This window comes from Cibotium barometz, chromosome 16, assembly GCF_041138505.1.
Source record: "Cibotium barometz isolate CiBa-2024 chromosome 16, ASM4113850v1, whole genome shotgun sequence".
NCBI lineage: Eukaryota > Viridiplantae > Streptophyta > Polypodiopsida > Cyatheales > Cibotiaceae > Cibotium > Cibotium barometz.
Window position 1 is genome coordinate 1,597,227 of NC_141061.1, and position 19,502 is coordinate 1,616,728.

At 47.5% G+C, this 19,502-nt stretch overlaps 1 protein-coding gene across 3 annotated transcripts in view; it reads left to right on the forward strand.

The window, feature by feature from the left end:
• LOC147630255 (RNI-like superfamily protein) overlaps positions 1–19,284 on the forward strand; it is a 35,680-nt gene extending 16,396 nt beyond the window's left edge. For 2 of the 3 annotated variants that reach the window (XM_086810100.1, XM_086810097.1), the window contains exons 3-6: positions 11,821–11,990; positions 17,651–17,728; positions 17,989–18,139; positions 18,347–19,284. In XM_086810100.1, the coding sequence (XP_086666226.1) occupies positions 11,821–11,990; positions 17,651–17,728; positions 17,989–18,139; positions 18,347–18,751 (804 nt within the window). In that variant the 3' untranslated portion in view covers positions 18,752–19,284. The remainder of the gene's footprint in view (positions 1–11,820; positions 11,991–17,650; positions 17,729–17,988; positions 18,140–18,346) is intronic. The other variant, XM_086810098.1, reaches the window with a different exon arrangement.
• Positions 19,285–19,502: the final 218 nt, after the last annotated feature.

A 19,502-nucleotide genomic window follows, 5' to 3' on the forward strand; every position in this document is an offset into this window, starting at 1 on the left:
ATGCCTCTAAATCTGCTTGTCTCTATCTCTAACTGATGCGAAGAGGTGCGGATCTACCCAATGGCGCACCTCAATCCATGAGACAGATGGGTATCCATGTAGCTCGGTCTAAGTATAAAGCCAAACTCAGTGGTGCGGAGAAGATGGTCTCTATACAAAGCCATCTTCGTCCCCAACTCTTGTGAGGGCTCTAGCCATGTCCTCCTAGTGTCCAACTGAACGAGGTCCTGTCTGATGACTCTACTAATCTCAGAATGTGTCAAGGTGAGAGAGGGTGCCTTCGGAGAGTACTGGAAGGGTGGAAGTCTGTTTAAACTGAATCCATGGAGCTCAAACCAGGATGCTATCTGCGCATACCAACATGAAGTGTCTCCCTCCATGGCTAGCTGATGAGAGGACTATAAAGCAAGTCGTGCTTATTGGTGTCGGGGAAGCTCCCAGGTGCTATGAATGAAGGACACTGATCTGGCAAGAGCCTCGACTACGATCGGTGGTGCTCCCATCTCGGCTTTGATAATCTCATGGGGTACCGAGGCTTTAGCCCGAATCATCCTGGAGATCATGGACACAAGTGGTCTCTCCATCGATCTCCATCCATCGTAGGTGCGTCGTGATTGACTGTGACGATCTAGGCTAGGCCCCCAGATCTGTACTCCATATAGCCTCGCCGATGTGACGAGAGAGAGAGAGAGAGAGAGAGAGAGACACAAGTGGTCTCTCCATCGATCTCCATCCATCGTAGGTGCGTCGTGATTGACTGTGACGATCTAGGCTAGGCCCCCAGATCTGTACTCCATATAGCCTCGCCGATGTGACGCGAGAGAGAGAGAGAGAGAGAGAGAGAGAGAGAGAGAGAGAGAGATTAACGTCTACGAGAGGCCAAAGTCGCGGCCTATGAGACAAAAAAATAATACAACTGTGTTCTTCCGGTCATCGGAAGAAAAGAAACAAAAGAAAAAGTGTGCATGTGTCTGGATACAACTGTGAATCATCATGAATCGGTGGAGCCCATATACAAACAATATAAGGGGGGTGGGGATGTGGATGGAGTGCTAAGGCAAGATGCATCTCTATATGCTGAAGGGGTAGTACAAGCATGCTATGCAGATCTATGTCTAACTCCATCCAGTGCCATAAGAGGGATATAAGATATCATACATCGCCGATGCTGAGGCTGTGAATGGCATGAACATGTACCCTGAGTCTGAATGAAAGCGAGCTAGCCTCTCCTGTGTCTCCATCTGGTGTCTCATTGGGATAGCTGCTATCTCTCGATGACGGAGTCGGGGTGCTCTATGTCCAGTCTGTCTAGGTCTCCTCCTGGCTCTCAATTCCTCTGCTCTCTGTGCGGTCACCCCACGTGGTACATCAGCTGGCACTGGCATAGCTCTCTGGAAGAAATCTGTGAGCTGGGACTGTCTCCCACCCCTAGTGGGAGCGGGTGTCTGGAGGAGTCTCTCTCGAGAACTATGAAGCTCTAGTAGTAGCCTGCCAAGCTGTATCTGGTCCGAGGCCTCCATCAACTGATGTAGTGAAGAGTGCTCCTCAAACAATCCCGCATATCTATCTCTGACCCCCTGGTGGGCTCTACAGCTACATACAAAATGATCCTCAGTCTCCACCTCCTCGCGGCACAATCTGCATATCCGCTCAGCTCTGGGAACCCGTGCCGCTCTCCCAGTCTCTATCTCTAGCTGATGTGATGAGACTCGTAGCTGTCCAATAGCAACGCGAGAGCTGTGTGGCATGTATACATCCATGTACCGCGGTCGATGTATAAACCCATCCCCTGAGATGCTCATAAAGTGGTCTATGTAATACAGCATCTTCGGTGGTTGTGGGCTCTCTGGTGCTGTCCATGTCTCCTGTATGTAGTGCTGCCATATGTCCTGTCTCATCACTCTGTTCCTCTCATTGAGAGAGAGGTAACCCCGTGGAGCAGATTGATCATACTGAAAAGGTGGCAACCGCTCAATGTCTATCCCATGATGTGAGAACCACTGTAGCATCTGTGCATACCAAGATCCAGTGTGTCCAGCCTCGGCCAGCTGTCTGGATGCCTCAAAAGCTTGGCGGGATAATCTCTCCGTGGGCATCTCCCTCATCCTGTATATAAAGGAGATCGTCTGGAACAATGCCTCCACTACCATAGGTGGTGCAGCAAACTCAGCTCGAACAATGTCGTGCGGGACGGATGGTTTGCTGCGTATCATCCTCGAGAGCATCAAGATCTGTGGTCTCTCCAGCTGTACCCATGTGGAGGCTGCAAGCCCTGGTGCCCAAACCACTGCTGCATACATCAAGGTTGGTGTCACTAATGTATCAAATTGCAACCCCTTCGTGCGGGGTGAGAGAGAGAGAGAGAGAGAGAGAGAGAGAGAGAGAAGAGATGAGATGAGATGAAATGAGCACGTTAACATAACATAACATAACATAACATAACATAATGTCTTTTAAAGGCCATAATGACCTATGAGACCAAAAAGTTACATCATGGTGGATCTGATACAATGTTTGGATAAAAAACCAGAAAATGAAAAATAAAGATGATACTACTGGCACCTAGAAAATGAAACTGGAACTCGAAGGTAAACAGAAACCCTTATAGGGTGTGAATATAGTGAGGGGGGGGGGAGGTACGCTATGGAGGTGAGTGGAGTACAGTGAGGGGATACAATATCATGTGGGACGGGGGGTACACTACGGAGGTGCCTCCATCTCATAATATGTGCCGCATCGGACGCTGGCGGATCTCCTCAATATCCTCTGTGGTCAGCACCCTGACTGGGTGTCCCGCATGTCTCGCAAGAATAATCCGAATCCGCCGCTGCAACCTCCATCTATGCTGGGATGCCCTCCTCCGTAGTCGTGGGCGTCTGGACCACCCAAGCTCAATCGCACGATCAATCAGTGTACCGTTGGTGTGGGCAGTATCCATGTCCTGCTGTTGCTGTGGTCCATCTGGCGCAGTGATGGCTGGACTAAAGAAGTCTGTAATGTGCCTCTGAGTCTGGCTCTCTGTGCGCCTAAGCAAGCTATCTCTATATCTCCACAGCTCAAGCAAGAACAATCCCAAACACCTCTGGTCCTGGTACCCCATGACTCTGGAAAGTGGTCCAAAATCCTCTCTCAATAAACAGTGGAAACGACCACGTATCTCGTAGTATGCAATACAATGGCATATATAATGCAGCTCTGTCTCTGGCTCCCTATGGCATACTCGACATATCCTGGCCTCAGCTGTTATACCTCTATATCGGCCAATCTCAATCTCAAGCTGGTGTGAGGATGTGCGAATCTGACCAATAGCACATCGTACTGCATGAGACAAGTGTACATCCATGTAACTGGGTCTGATCACAAAACCATCTGCTGTGAGATGAAGAAAATGCTCTCTGTAGAAAGCCATCTTCGTGCCCAGCTCCTCAGTCGGCTGTATCCATGTCCTCCTAATGTCCAGCTCAACTAAATCCTGATGGATGAGTCTGGTAATCTTTGTCCGTGTGAGAGTGAGAGAGGGTGCCTCCAGAGAATACTGAAGGGAGGCAATCTGTCCATGCTAAAACCATGTGCCTGGAACCAAGATGTCATCTGTCCATACCAACAAGCCGTGTCTCCCTGTAAAGCTAACTGTCGGGAGGACTCAAGGGCGAGGCGTGCATATCTGTCTCGGGGGAGACCCCACAAGCCATGTATGTAGGAGACTGATCTCGTAAGAGCCTCAATCACCAGAGGGGCAGCCGCCAGCTCTGCTCGAATAATCTCATGAGGTAGCAAGGCCTTGGCTCTAATAATCCTAGCAATCATAGATACCAAAGGCCTCTCCATACCTCTCCACCTGCCTGCGCTGTGATGGCCCACTGAAGGTCCCCATATCTGCACTCCATAAAGCATAGGTGATGTCACTAGAGTGTCAAAAAGCCAAAGTTTCGTTCGAGGTTCCTGAAATTGAACCTGCGAACACATCCTCTCCAAACCACCCAGGGCTGCATGTGCTCTAGTCAATCTAGTCTCTGCTGCTCTCCTCATCGAAAACACTGGCCCACTGAATACTACCCCAAGATATGTATATGCATCTATATACTCCACAATCTCTTGCCCATATGTAAATGTGGGAGCTGATCGCCTAACCCACTGTGGCGTGGTGTTAAACACCATAACCTTGGTTTTGCCAAGGTTGACAGACAATCCACTATCATGTGCAAACTCATGTAAAGCATCCAGATGACGCTGCATACCCTCATGGGAGTCAGAGATCAACACAATATCATTAGCATATAACAATAGTGGGATCCATGTACCTGCTAGCTGGGCTCCTCTGTCCCCCAATCTCTCAATGTAGTCAGAAGCCTCATCCACATACATACCAAACAATGAAGGAGATAACAGGCAACCTTGCTTCACTCCTATAGTGGAGTGAACCAAAGTAGAGACCCCCTCTGGGGTGCGTACCTGTCCTGCTACTGATCTATATAAAGCCATAATCCCCCATATGAGCTCTGTGGGTACCCCCATCTCCTGTAATCGCCTCATCAATCTGGCTTTGGGCACTGTATCAAATGCTTTGCGGAAGTCCACAAAGCTACAATAAATCCGTCGCCCATGCGACCTGCCCTCCTCAGTAATGGCCCGCAGAGTCAAGATGTGGTCAAGAGTAGAGAAACCTCTCTGAACCCTGCCTGTCCCTCTGCTCGAATGCCCTCTCTCTCTGCCCATCTACTCAACTGCTGCTCAAGAAAGGATGCATACAATCGTGCTAGTGTGTGACCAATCATAATAGTGCGATAATTCCCTGGCTCCATAGGGTCCCCTGACTTGAAGATAGGCACGATGGTGGACATACTCCAAGTCTCGGGTAAGCCTTCACACATAGCACGATTGAACATCACTGCTAGAAGCTCTGCCAGCATGTCTCTCGCATGAATAGAGTGCTCAGCGAGCCAATCCATCATGATCATATGCTCTCCTAGTCTTCATCCTATCAATGGCCTTCCTTACCATCTCTGCGGTAAAGAAAGTACATGTCTGTGGGCATGGTGCTGGCGGGTCAGGAAAAGGTGTCTGTCCAGGAACTGTATATAGAGATGCTGCATAACTACCCCAGACCTCTGTAGAAGTGATGGCCAAAGCAGGGGAGGACTCATGAAACAAACGCCAAGCCTCCCTCGAATCCTGGCTCAAGAAGAGCTGGTATAATTCTTGCTCTAGCTGAGCAAGGAAGGCCCGCTTCTTCCTTCGCACAAGGCGCCGGAAAGCAATACGTGACTGTCGGTGAGTAGTGACTCCCAAAGCAACCTCCCGCTGCAGTGAGGCTCTTGTCTCTCTGCACTCCTCATCATACCAGCTGTTCTGGGACATATACCTAGAATGTTGTCTTTGTCCAGGCTGAGTATGTGGATATGCCTCTCTCGCTGCATCCTGTAAAGTCTCTGTCAGTATATGGGTCAGCTCCTCCAAAGGTCTCCCTGGCTCCTCTGTGTACAGACGTCTATAAATCCCATCTCTGTAGACAGCATCAGTCTCTGAAGTAAAAGTATATCGAGTGTGATCTGCCCCTCGTGTCCTCTGAGCTGTGGTAAAGTAAAAAAGATGGTCAATGTCAACAATGCATGATCCACTACTACCCCAATGGGCTGAGATCCAACTGTGAAGTCCTCAATGCATGAAACAAAGCTGGGCATAGCCATAACATAATCCACTGTGCTAGCACCATGTCTATGTGCAAGTAAAACCAGCTGTTGACGGAAACCTCTGCAAGCCATTAAGTATGGCCAACCCATGTGCAGTCCCCATATGTACCAAATATCTCCCATACTCTGTGCACTCCACATCTTGTGAGCGTCTGTCTAATCCCATATCCAGAGTGTCCAGCTCTCTCAGCATCTCCTCTGAGGTATCATAAAAGGCTGTCTGGCGGTTACCCGTCCGGGCATTAAAGTCCCCTAACAAGATGATGTCTCCATCCCTAGAGAACTCCCATATTTCATCATCTAGCACAGAGAAAGGAGACTGCCCTCTAGGTGCTGCATATGTCGATGTACTAGGAGCAAAATAGCATATGGCAATATACAGGAATCTGCCTGTGTTGGCCCTCAGTCTCACCCACATATATCTGGCCTGATCATCTCTCCGAACGATGTGTAGAAGCGGTTGCGTGTGCCAGACTGTCGATCCCCATCAACACCATAAGCTCTTTCACCTCCTCTTCAAATTTATCCCCGTCTTTAAGGCCAATAATCCTCACATGCAAAGCACTTGTACGTCTTCGTTGTTCCTCTTCCAAAGTCATGTTAATGATTGTAGGTGTAGGGGTTGTTATCTCCTTACCTTTACCCTTCGTGGCGACCTTTATCCACTTCTCCGCTTCATCCATCTTCCTTTGAGTCTTGGTGATGACTTCCACCCATGAGGAAGTCTTTGCTTCGTGTTGCTTCTCTTCTTCCTTAATTGCCCGTACTTGTTCCTTGATAACCTTGAGCTCTTTTATCATGGATGGCTGAATTTCACCTTCTTCAAGTCCACCATTTGCCTTAGCCTTTGCAAGCTCCCTCTGAAGAGCTGAAATTACGCCTTTGAGCGTGTTGACTTCCCCGTGAAGGTCTTTGACTTCTGCTATGAGGTCCTCCTTCTCCTCTTTCCACCGTTTACCCTCATTGAATACCATTTGGAGAAAGTTGGCTTTCTCCTTCCACCATCCCTCCGTCTCCGCCTTCCATTCCTTCATCTCCTTTTCCACATTTGTTATCCTCTTGTTTGTGACCATAAAGGTCGCCTTCGTCGGGTTGCGCAAGGGGGAAGCCATGGAAGAAGAGAGAGAGAGAGAGAGAGAGAGAGAGAGAGAGAGAGAGAGAGATTGCAGATCTGAAATTCAGAAAGTGCAGCCAAACCCTAAAACGCAGATCTGCGGCAGTGTAAAAGAAAAAAAAGAAAAAAAAAGTGACGCGAACCCTAAAAAATGCAGACGTGAACCCTAAAAAACGCAGACGCTTGAGAGAGGGAAAGGAGAGAGAGAGAAATGAAAATGAAATGATATATTAAAGTCTTCAAAAGGCCAAAATGACCTATGAGACCAAAAAGGTTACAACAATTGGTGGATCTGATACAATGTCTGTGTAAGCAAAGCTAAAAACAACTAAACAACTAACTGAAACTGAAACAGCTATGAGGTAAAGTACGGTACTAGGAGCTCCTAATGGATAACATCTGGGAGGAAAACTCCAGCAACAAAGGTAAGCATCATACACATCACTATCCAAAGATGTCTCTCATCGGTCGATGGCGGATATCCTCAATGTGCTCCATGGTGAGTGCTCTGACTGGACGTCTCCCATGCCGTGCTAGTATGGTCCTGATCCTCTGTTGTAGTCTCCGCCGGTGTCGAGATGGGCCTCTCATCTTGGGGCGCCTGGACCGCCCCAGCTCTATAGCCCGATCAATCAGTGTACCTCTGGTGCGGCTGTACTCTGGGGCTAGCTGCAATGCCTGCTGACCTGACTGCTCAATCTCTGGTCGAGAGAGAGAGAGGGGTCAAAAGGCGGGGTGCAGGTAGGCAAGAAGGCGCACAGGCGGGGAGGAGGGGAGGGAGAGATGTGGGCAACGTGAGAGGGGGGGGGGGGGGGGGGGCGCAGGCAGGCAGCAGGAGGGAGGGGCGAAGGGCAGGCAGCGGGAGGGAGAGCGAATGGGGGGGGGGGGCGTAGGCGGGCAGAGGGGGGAGGCAGGCAGGCAGCGGGAGAGAGAGCGAAGGGGGGCGAGGCAGGCAGCGGGAGGGGGGGGGGGGCGCAGCGGGAGGGGAGAGGGAAGGGGGCAGCGGGAGGGGGGGGGCGCAGCGGGAGAGAGCAAAGGGGGGCGAGGCAGGCTGCAGGAGGGGTGGGCGCAGTGAGAGAGAGAAGGGAGAGAAGGAGCGAAGGGGGCAGCGGGAAGGGGGGGGGTAGGCAGTGGGAGAAAGAGCGAAGGGGGGCGAGGCAGGCAGCGGGAGGGAGAGCGAATGGGGGGGCGCAGGCGGGGGGGGGGGAGAAATGAAATGTTATATTAACGTCTTCAAAAGGCCATAATGACCTATGAGACCAAAAGTTGCATCATGGTGGATCTGATACAATGTCTGGATTAAAAAAAAACCCAGAAAATGAAAAATAAAGATGATACTACTGGCACCTAGAAAATGAAACTGGAACTGGAATATAATGAGGGGAGGGTATGCTATGGAGGTGAGTGGAATATAGTGAGGGGATACAATATCATGTGGGATGGAGGGGTACACTATGGAGGTGCCTCCATCTCATAATATGTGCCGCATCGGACACTGGCGGATCTCCTCAATATCCTCTGTGGTCAGCACCCTGACTGGGTGTCCCGCATGCCTCGCAAGAATAATCCGAATCTGCCGCTGCAACCTCCGTCTATGCTGGGATGCCCTCCTCCGTAGTCGTGGGCGTCTGGACCACCCAAGCTCAATCGCACGATCAATCAGTGTACCCCTGGTGTGGGCGGTATCCATGTCCTGCTGCTGCTGTGGTCCATCTGGCACAGTGATGGCTGGACTAAAGAAATCTGTAATGTGCCTCTGAGTCTGGCTCTCTGTGCGCCTAAGCAGGCTATCTCTATGTCTCCGCAGCTCAAGCAAGAACAATCCCAAACACCTCTGGTCCTGGTACCCCATGACTTTGGAAGGTGGTCCAAAACCCTCTCTGAATAAACAGTGGAAACGACCACGTATCTCATAGTATGCAGTACAATGGCATATATAATGCAGTTTTGTCTCTGGCTCCCCATGGCATAGTTGGCATATCCTGGCCTCAGCTGGTATACCTCTATATCGGCCAATCTCAATCTCAAGCTGGTGTGAGGATGTGCGAATCTGACCAATAGCACATCGTACTGCATGAGACAAGTGTACATCCATGTAACTGGGTCTGATCACAAAACCATCTGCTGTGAGCTGAAGAAAATGCTCTCTGTAGAAAGCCATCTTCGTGCCCAGCTCCTCAGTCGGCTGTATCCATGTCCTCCTAATGTCCAGCTGAACTAAATCCTGACGGATGAGTCTGGTAATCTCTGTCCGTGTGAGAGTGAGAGAGGGTGCCTCCAGAGAATACTGGAAGGGAGGCAATCTGTCCATGCTAAAACCATGTGCCTGGAACCAAGATGTCATCTGTCCATACCAACAAGCCGTGTCTCCCTGTAAAGCTAACTGTCGGGAGGACTCCAGGGCGAGGCGTGCATATCTGTCTCGGGGGAGATCCCACAAGCCATGTATGTAGGAGACTGATCTCGTAAGAGCCTCAATCACCAGAGGGGCAGCCGCCAGCTCTGCTCGAATAATCTCATGAGGTACCACGGCCTTGGCTCTAATAATCCTAGCAATCATAGATACCAAAGGCCTCTCCATACCTCTCCACCCGCCTGCGCTGTGATGGCCCACTGAAGGTCCCCATATCTGCACTCCATAAAGCATAGGTGATGTCACTAGAGTGTCAAAAAGCCAAAGTTTCGTTCGAGGTTCCTGAAACTGAACCTGCGAACACATCCTCTCCAAACCACCCAGGGCTGCATGTGCTCTAGTCAATCTAGTCTCTGCTGCTCTCCTCATCGAAAACACTGGTCCACTGAATACTACCCCAAGATATGTATATGCATCTGTATACTCCACAATCTCTTGCCCATATGTAAATGTGAAAGCTGATCACCTAACCCACTGTGGCGTGGTGTTAACCATAACCTTGGTTTTGCCAAGGTTGACAGACAATCCACTATCGTGTGCAAACTCATGTAAAGCATCCAGATGACGCTGCGTACCCTCAGGGGAGTCAGAGATCAGCACAATATCATCAGCATATAACAATAGTGGGATCCATGTACCGCTAGCTGGGCTCCTCTGTCCCCCAATCTCTCAATGTAGTCAGAAGCCTCATCCACATACATACCAAACATTGAAGGAGATAACGGGTAACCTTGCTTCACTCCTATAGTGGAGTGAACCAAAGTAGAGACCCCCTCTGGGGTGCGTACCTGTCCTGCAACTGATCTATATAAAGCCATAATCCCCCATATGAGCTCTGTGGGTACCCCCATCTCCTGTAATCGCCTCATCAATCTGGCTCTGGGCACTGTATCAAATGCTTTGCGGAAGTCCACAAAGCTACAATAAATCCGTCGCCCATGCGACCTGCCCTCCTCAGTAATGGCCCGCAGAGTCAAGATGTGGTCAAGAGTAGAGAAACCTCTCCTGAACCCTGCCTGTCCCTTTGCTCGAATGCCAACTCTCTCTGCCCATCTACTCAACTGCTGCTCAAGAATGGATGCATACAATCGTGCTAGTGTGTGACCAATCATAATAGTGCGATAATTCCCTGGCTCCATAGGGTCCCCTGACTTGAAGATAGGCACGATGGTGGACCTACTCCAAGTCTCGGGTAAGCCTTCGCACATAGCACGATTGAACATCACTGCTAGAAGCTCTGCCAGCATGTCTCTCGCATGAATAAAGTGCTCAGCGACCAATCCATCATGATCATATGCTCTCCCAGTCTTCATCCTATCAATGGCCTTCCTTACCATCTCTGCGGTAAAGAAAGTACATGTCTGTGGGCATGGTGCTGGCAGGTCAGGAAAAGGTGTCTGTCCAGGAACTGTATATAGAGATGCTGCATAACTACCCCAGACCTCTGTAGACGTGATGGCCAAAGCAGGGGAGGACTCATGAAACAGACGCCAAGCCTCCCTCGAATCCTGGCTTAAGAACAGCTGGTATAATTCCTGCTCTAGCTGAGCAAGGAAGGCCCGCTTCTTCCTTCGCACAAGGCGTCGGAAGGCAATACGTGACTGTCGGTGAGTAGTGACTCCCAAAGCAACCTCCCGCTGCAGTCGGGCTCTGGTCTCTCTGCACTCCTCATCATACGAGCTGTTCTGGGGCATACATCTAGAACATTGTCTCTGTCCAGGCTGAGTATGTGGATATGCCTCTCTCGCTGCATCATGTAAAGTCTCTGTCAGTATATGGGTCAACTCCTCCAAAGGTCTCCCTGGCTCCTCTGTGTACAGACGTCTATAAATCCCATCTGTGTAGACAGCATCAGTCTCTGAGGTAAAAGTATATCGAGTGTGATCTGCCCCTCGTGTCCTCCGAGCTGTGGTAAAGTGAAAAGAGATAGTCAATGTCAACAATGCATGATCCACTACTACCCCAATGGGCCGAGATCCAACTGTGAAATCCTCAATGCATGAAACAAAGCTGGGCATAGCCATAACATAATCCACTGTGCTAGCACCATGTCTATGTGGAAAGCAAGTAATGTCTCCATCCCTAGAGAACTCCCATATGTCATCATCTAGCACAGAGAAAGGAGACTGCCCTCTAGGTGCTGCATATGTCGATGTACTAGGAGCAAAATAGCATATGGCAATATACAGGAATCTGCCTGTGTCGGCCCTCAGTCTCACCCACATATATCTGGCCTGATCATCTCTCCGAACGATGTGTAGAAGCGGTTGCAGCTCCTCCCTGAAAAGAACTGCCACCCCTCCTGATCCTCTACTACTGTGTACCGATCTTGTCCCTACTCTGCAAGCTGTCTCCCATCGAGAGAGAGAGAGAGAGAGAGAGAGAGAGAGAGAGAGAGAGAGATGCAAGCATTACGGCAGCCTGTAGCGGTGGTAGAGAGCCATAACCTTGGAGTAAAGAACCACCCTCTGTGCGCAAAAATCCTGTAAAGTATCCATGTGCTTAAATAAGCCCCTCCTCAGAATCTGCAATGAGTACAGAGAGAGAGAGAGAGAGAGAGAGAGAGAGAGAGAGAGAGAGAATAAATATAAATTCTGTTACAGATGACACTCTTGGCAATCGCACGTCGAAGAGGGTTAGTGAGGGATGATGTATTGGTTGCTCTTGCTGATGAGTCCTGGGAGACTCTTGATGTTTCAGGAGCTGATGTTACAGATCTTGGAATGGAGAGAGCATCAGAGAAGTGCAGTTCATTGAAATCAGTTGACATTAGGTAATTAAACAAAATTGCAGAGAGTTCAAGTGATTTGCATTGGATGGTAGGCTGTGGATGGTGGACTGATTGCAAATTGCAATGATATAATGTGTTCCTTTGTTTGTGTACAAAATCCAGGCTTTCGAATGCTCTCCTAGATTTATATGTTTTTCTATTGAAGAAAATTGTGCATTTGATATTAAATCATTAAATGGAGGACAAATATATCATTTGTAGTTTTTTGATTGTTATTTTGGGAAGGCTTTCAAGGTTAAACTAGGACTCAAGGCACAAAGAGGTGGCCAAATAGTGCAGAGTCAATGCATAAGCTACTAGCTACTGTAGTCTTTGGTGCCTGTGTATCCCCATATCCTCGGGGTCTAGCTCATGTAGAATGATGGGAACCCTGTTAAAATCAAAGAGCGAGACTGCTCATAGAGGAGAATGTCCCTAGCCTGGAAAACTTTGTAATGTCTGCATAATGTATTAAGTAGCTTGATTGCCTGTTGGATAGAGAGCTCTGAGCCTAGTTAGACATTTCTGGTAATATGCACGAGCTCCTCCTCTGGCAGACATAAGCGCATTCACAAGTACCTGGCTTCCTCATCTCTCTGGACCACTGTGAGGATGGTGCAAAAGTGTGACCTAAACATGGATGCAACCTCCCCTCCACATGCTCTGGTCTCCCCTCTATATGTCGACTCTCCTAGACATATCCTGCAACCTGCGGTAAGCCCCCTTTATGGGCTTTGGTGTCTATGTGTAAAAGATACTGTCCCTCATGCAATGTAAATGTCTCGGCAAACCCTCCTTGGTCTGACCATAATGTTCGAGGTGGCTACCTGTAATGCTCATGTGGTCTCATGGACTCTATTTGTGTAGTGTTCTGCAATAATTACATGGCTATCTCGGTATACTTCTCATTTCCCTGCCTTGCGTGCCTCAAGCACCTGCACTATTGCAGCTTTCCTGTGCTCTACCTGTAATGGTGTCAAGTCATCACCAAGGTAGATCTTGGTGTTGTGCAAGGCGACTTTTTTGCAAGAAAGCAAGGTGTGACTGTGCACCTTTGAATTTCAGGAGAAGGGGACTCTCTCTAATCAAGTCTTTCCCTGCTTGCCACACATCAATGAAGGGGATATTTTAATACCAATTTGTGTAAATTGCTTCTCACCATCCTCCTTCGGTGAGCTTCCCATTGGGAGGCCAGTCACTTTCACATAGAGGGCTCCCATCTGCTGCCTATGCTTCTCCTCCTCAAGTGTAGCCATCATGATCGTATTTAAGTCGGGGCTGGTTTTTCTTTCCCTTGTGTGTGTGTGTTTGTGTGAGAGAGAGAGATTAATGTTTGAAAAATACCCAGAGGGTCTACAAGGCGAAAATGGTAGTACAATGTATCCATGATAAATACTAAACCATTGAAAATAAAAAACTGTGTGAAACTAGCTACATAAGGAAAAGTATCCGTGTGACGCAACGAAAAGCTGTGACACCTGTGATCTGATATGTATGGACACTAGACCAATGTTGCCACTAAGTGATTGCCTTCGAGAGATGGGGAGCCGCTACGTGGACTCTATCTTGAGGATATGTGATCTTAGCTAAAGGAAAATGAGCATTAAATTGATGAATAAATTGATTAACAGCTAAATGATCACACTTACCATCATACTTTCTAAAATTTGGTTGAGTTCAGATGACGATTGTTGATGTCATGGGATTCTGGCTGGTAGCATCTATGGGTGGGGAAACTGAAGAGAGGTGCTGATATTTCAGATGCAAGGCCTCCTTTTCCCGTTGGTGTTCGAGTAACATGTGCTCTCGATCGAGCTCTCGTTGGTGCTCCCGAGTGGCGAGTTTAGCCGGACGCCGGTCTTCTTCAAGCCTGCTTTGGGCTTCCTCATAGTCTCGTTTGTCTACTTTTTCTTCTCGCCGTTTGGCTTCGTCTTTGTTGTTTCATCTGAAAGAAGAGGGTGACGAAGTCAGGGGTAACTGGAGGAGTGGGTTTTGTTGTTGTTGCCTCCAAGAGTTGGAGACGCTCCATAAGGAGCTGGTTTTGTGCTCGGAGTAGAGCTATGGTATCTGTAGTAGGAGGAAGAGCATGGTCTCCTTCGGGGGAGACGTCTTTCTGTTGATGTGTACTCTCCTCTGTAGACATGTTAGTGAAGTAGGTGGTCGTGCCGGAGCGAAGTATGACCATCCAAGGATGCTCTCACGCTAGGATGCGGTGTGTGTGGACAAGCTGAATCTGATGCCAATGTAACATGTAGCGGAATCATGCGTAATGAAGGATCCTATCACACAAAGTCTCACATTGCCTTCTTTATCCTGAGTTTCGTGAGTCTTTAGGAATCTACTTTATCACTTCAAACTTTAAGAGATGAGAGAGAGAGATAGATCTGGACACCTTATTGGGTTCCAAATTACCCATTGAAGGGCCCCCTCCTATTGCTAGGAGTATTTGCTTTGTTGTCTTTGAAGAGAATGACTTTAGGACTGACTTGTTACTATAGATAACCAAACGCAAGACCTTTGAAAGAACAAGAGTTGGGCTGAATTGTACACGGCTGTAGAAGCACCGATGATGACCGATCTCAAGCCTATGCACTCTTCCAATAGAATGTAGGAAGGCTGCAAATTTGAGGCTGAGAGAAGGGGCTAATTGGGATTGTTCTAGGCTGTGTTTATGTGCTATAAATGAATGAATGAATGCGTTTACCTTCACCGATAGGGCTGTAGCAAAACAATGATGAGATGGAATGTTGAACTCTGTTTATATGCTGAAAACGCAAGATGCTGAAGGGCCTCCTTGGCTGAATGCTATAGGAGATGCGTTTTGATGATGATAAGCTGTATGCTCTAAGCGTCAATGCTCCAAAGGCTGAGGGGCTGATGCGCTTAGCTCCAATGGTGATGAATGATATAAGATGAGGTGAAGCATGCTATTTATATGCACATGCTGTTGGTCGGCTGGTTGGCAAACTGGCCGATTGGCTTAATAAAGCTACACGACTTGCGAAATGGTGGAATAATGGTAATAAATGCTGAATTATGGAAAAAATGCCAAATAAATAGGATAAAATACTGAGTGATATTCTGAGGTTTCTGCAATGGTCTAGATGGTCTATATGCATATGGGATGAATGATATGCAAAATGCAAACATGATCTGATGCAAAGCCTAAGGCTACTACTGACTCTATATGCATGAATGATTCTCTCCAAGTGGGTTAAGGGAATCTACTGATTCACTAAGGCTGAGGAATGACCTACGTAGCTCGTGCTCAACATATCCTGGATTGAGGATTACAATGGGGTCAAGGCGTACGACAAATATCAAATCCTAAAGGATTCTACTGCCGTACAGTGTTGCATTGATGATGAGCCATCTTGTCACCATGCATGTGACACTATAACCCTTGGTTTTCCCAAGGTTGACTGAGAGCCCGCTCTGTGTGCAAAAATCTCACAAAGTATCCATGCGCTTCTGTAGCCCTTCTTAGAATATGCAATGAGTATAATATCATCAGCATATAAAAGGACGGAAACAAGAATACCTCCTAGAAAATCTCCTCGGCCTCTGGTACTGTCAATGAAGTTTGAGAGCTCATCTATGTAAAGTCCAAAGAGGGTCGGTGATGGTGGGTATCCTTGTTTCACTCCGATGGTGTTAGAGACCATCTCACCCTGCCAATAAGTGACTCATATAAGGCAATGATAGCCCAGATTATGTTAGACGGGACCTTGAGATGTTGTAAGTGCTATAGGATAAGCCCAAGGCTCTGTATCAAAAGCTTTGTAGAAGTCCACAAAGTAGGAGTATAGTCGGTGGCCATCTACCTTGGTCTGCTCGATGATAGGCTAAAGCATGAATATGTGATCTAGCGCGGAGGAGGTCCTCCTGAATCTTGGTTGCCTCGGTGCCTTGTATCCCTCTCTCTCTCTCTCTCTCTCTCTCTCTCTCTCTCTCTCTGCTAGTGTGCTGGGCTCAGACTCAAGTATAGATCCATAGAGCTTTGCCAAGATATGGGTGATCAATGTGGTTTTGTAGTTATTAGGATCCATGGGTTCTCCCACCTTATGGATAGGCGCAATAATGTGATGACCAGGTGGGGGGAAAGCCCTTTTAAAGGGTCCTATAAGATCAAAATCATGGGTGAAATGGATTTGGGTGTAGTGTGAGATGGGCAGTGCACGTGCTAGGGTAGGTGGTGTGCAGATGAGGGTGAAGCGAGGTAGCTGTGGTTAGCACCAAGCGGGCATGGTGGGATGGTGAAGTCAGGTATCAACGAGGCTAGTTCTAGTGATCCCATAAGATAATCGACTGTGCTGGTGCCCACTTTGTATGGAAAACTAGTAAACCATCCTCATGTAGGCCACCGTGCCATCCCATCATAGATAGCAAGGCTGTCTGAAAGAGGCCTTCGTAAGAGTTGTGGCATGGGTAATTAGCTTATCTTCAAGAAAACAACTTCTTCATGCGTAAAGCCTTGAAAAAATCTGAAAATAAACAAAAGAGAGAGAGTAGAGAGAGAGGACACCACACTAGGGGTCGAAATAGCCTTGCGTTGATCTCCAACCCCTTGGAGGAGTCTTGAGTACAAGTTCTTAGAGAGAGCTCTCTTGTCTTTTTACATGTCTTGAGAGAATAGCTGAATTTATTATTCTTGCTCAAAAGCACTTAAGAAAAGTGCTTTAAAACTCACGTAAAGTCCAAAAAGCATCTTTTTAATAATAAAAGCTCTTCTCTTTTTAGTTTTTAAAAAGCTTTTAATCTTTTGCTTAGTCACATCATTGCCACCCTGCCATGTGTCAGTGCCACATCACCATCGCCATGTCACTAAAAAAAATAAATCCAAAAACTCTTTTTTTTTGGTTTTTTTGGGTTTTTTTTTTGGGGGTTGGGTTGTTGCATATTAGCAACCTATATTTTGATGCTTTGGTGACACTGTGGCATTAGCCGCTCTAGGAGGCATCTCCCATAAAAAGTGATGGCTCCATGGTCGTGTGAGATCCGGTGTAGCCTTGTGCCATGTTGGTCTATGACTTGCAACCTCAAAATCATATATCTGTATCCGCTCACTCTTGGTCCTAGTATTGAAGTCCCCAAGAAAGGGGGCCTCGCCTAGTGCCAAGAAGCCAGTGATATCCTTGGAGAGAGCTGCATATGGAGACTCCCGCTGCTCCTGTGGGGCATATCGTGAAGAATCAGGGACAAAATAGCATATTGCCACATAGATGCAGCTTGAGGCTGCAATCTGTAACTGAACCCCCATGTAGGGGGCCTCCTCATCCCTCTTGACTATGCTAACCATGGGCTGTAAGTTTAGTCTGAATAAAACCACTACTACTCCTGATCCCCTCACTCCTCCTGCTGTTCAGGTCTCCCCCCGGTAAGCTGATTCCCACTGCCCACTGGTATCCCGATATATGTGCTAGTTCCCTCTCTTGGCTCTGGTGTCTCTATGTAGAAGATGATGTCATGTCCTGTGAAAGTCTCCTTGACTCCCCCAATGTCTGACCACAAAGTCCCATTGCAGTTCCAGACTGCCATCCTCAGATGTGTGGTCCCATAGACCCCGTGTTCCTATTTGGGAATTCTGTTTGTGAGATGTCTCCACTAGTTGTAGGTATGTTTTTTTTTCCCATTTGAATAAGCTGTGCTAGTGTTATTTGCAGCCGGTGTAGCAGTCTTACAGCGTCATCTGTTCAAGCCTTGGTTCGGAATTGTCCCATGATACAGACTATAAGATGCGGGTAAGTACCTCCATTATTTTCAACATTCCTGACCTTTTTTTTGAAGAAATTTTGTTTCTTCTTGGTTGCGAAGTAAGAGAGCACACTGTTGAAAAAAGTGTGAGGGGCCGTCACTGAGCTAGGTAGCTAGTTTCACACTTACGTTTACATGGTACACATAATACAGGAAAGACATGCTGCAAGGTTTGGATGTGCTGAGTTCTTTCAATTAAATATCAAACATCCGCAATTCATATCTATATCTCAGTATTCTTCTGCAGAGGTACAGCATTGAGTAATGCAGCAGCAAAGGAATCACTCCACTTTATTCTTCCAGGCCTGAAAGTTGAGGTAGAAGCCGAGGACAGCTGGGAAACTTTGGAATTGAAGCAAGTAGGAAGGGGTGCACAGGCTCTGAGATGGCTTGTTTGGGTATGCTATTGGATATGTATGTATGTGCATGTCGATGGATGTGTGTATGCATATGTGAATGCTATTGTCTTGCCTTCGGCCATTTAGACTCGTTTCAGTGGTAGAAGCCAGCTTGGCAGTGGCATTTGTGGAGCTCTAGATGTCTTTCTATTAAGTAGCTCTGTTGTAAAGAATTGACTTCTGTATGGATTCTTGCCTTGTTTGCAGCCTGCTATTGATGAAGACTCTCACAAGCAGTTACTGGTGGCGTGTCCTAAAGTTGTGGTCAATCCAGCAGCGTCACCTGCATGTCACAGATCTCGTAATATTCCCCAGGAGGCATTTGCTGATGTTGCACTGGATAGGCCGGCCATCATGGGCATAGACCCTGAAACATGGGCAGAAAAAGGTCACACACAAAGAGTCTTCTCTTTGGATACGAAACTAAGTGGACTGTCCATAGCTGAGCGTTTCAAGCGTGCTTTTGTAGAGAGAGATGAACGTTTGGCATCAAAGAGAGCAAAGAATTTGCGACAAAATCAAAGGCGGGCTGAGAAGGCATGGCTAGATTCAGATACAGATGCCAAAGCGGTGTTTTGGGCAGGTGTTACCCAAAAAGCACTGAAAAAATAATGTGAAGCAAGGTTGCTTGATCAGTTCTGCATCGATTTAGGGTTTCAATGTAATTCTTACCTTTGCATCGGTCCAACACCTTGTGCCTAGCCATGGTTTTAAGCTTCAGGCCATGTTGGATGCAGATCATAATAGTGGCTGGCCTAGTAATGGGGCACATCTAAGTTGCACTGATGTCAAGATTCCGCGGCCATCAACATCAAAGCCCTGTTATGGCCATCTTATATCTAAGCGTGATTTTACGTTCGTCGATTAATCTGCTTCCTCATGTGGATAAGGAAGTCTGTCTCTGCCTTGTGAGCCTGTCAATCTTTTGATGTTATTAAGGCAAGCGAGAATGATTTGAAACCATGTGTCACGCTGCCAACTTTTGTCCAGCACAATTCATAATGAAGATCTCGACGTGCCACAAAATATAGGGCTCTAGCTCAGGATTTTGCAAAAGAAACTGCTTAGAGTTAAGGTGGACCGTGGTGGTTAACTAACTTCAAAAGTTATTAGTGAGTTAAGTATTAGATGTTCAACGTTGTTTAGTCTCTAATCCCCGTTTCTCACTTGTTTTGGGTCTCTAACTTTGCAATCAGAGTAAATTAAGGTCCCATTAATTGCTGTTTACGCTATGGAATCTCCTTTAGCAGTCCATATGTGTATTTAATTAGCCGATATTTTTTAGTAATCAAATAGGGGACTACAATGAGTGAAAAAACAAATTCATGAATTAGGTGATGGATGTTTGGGGATCAACATTAGT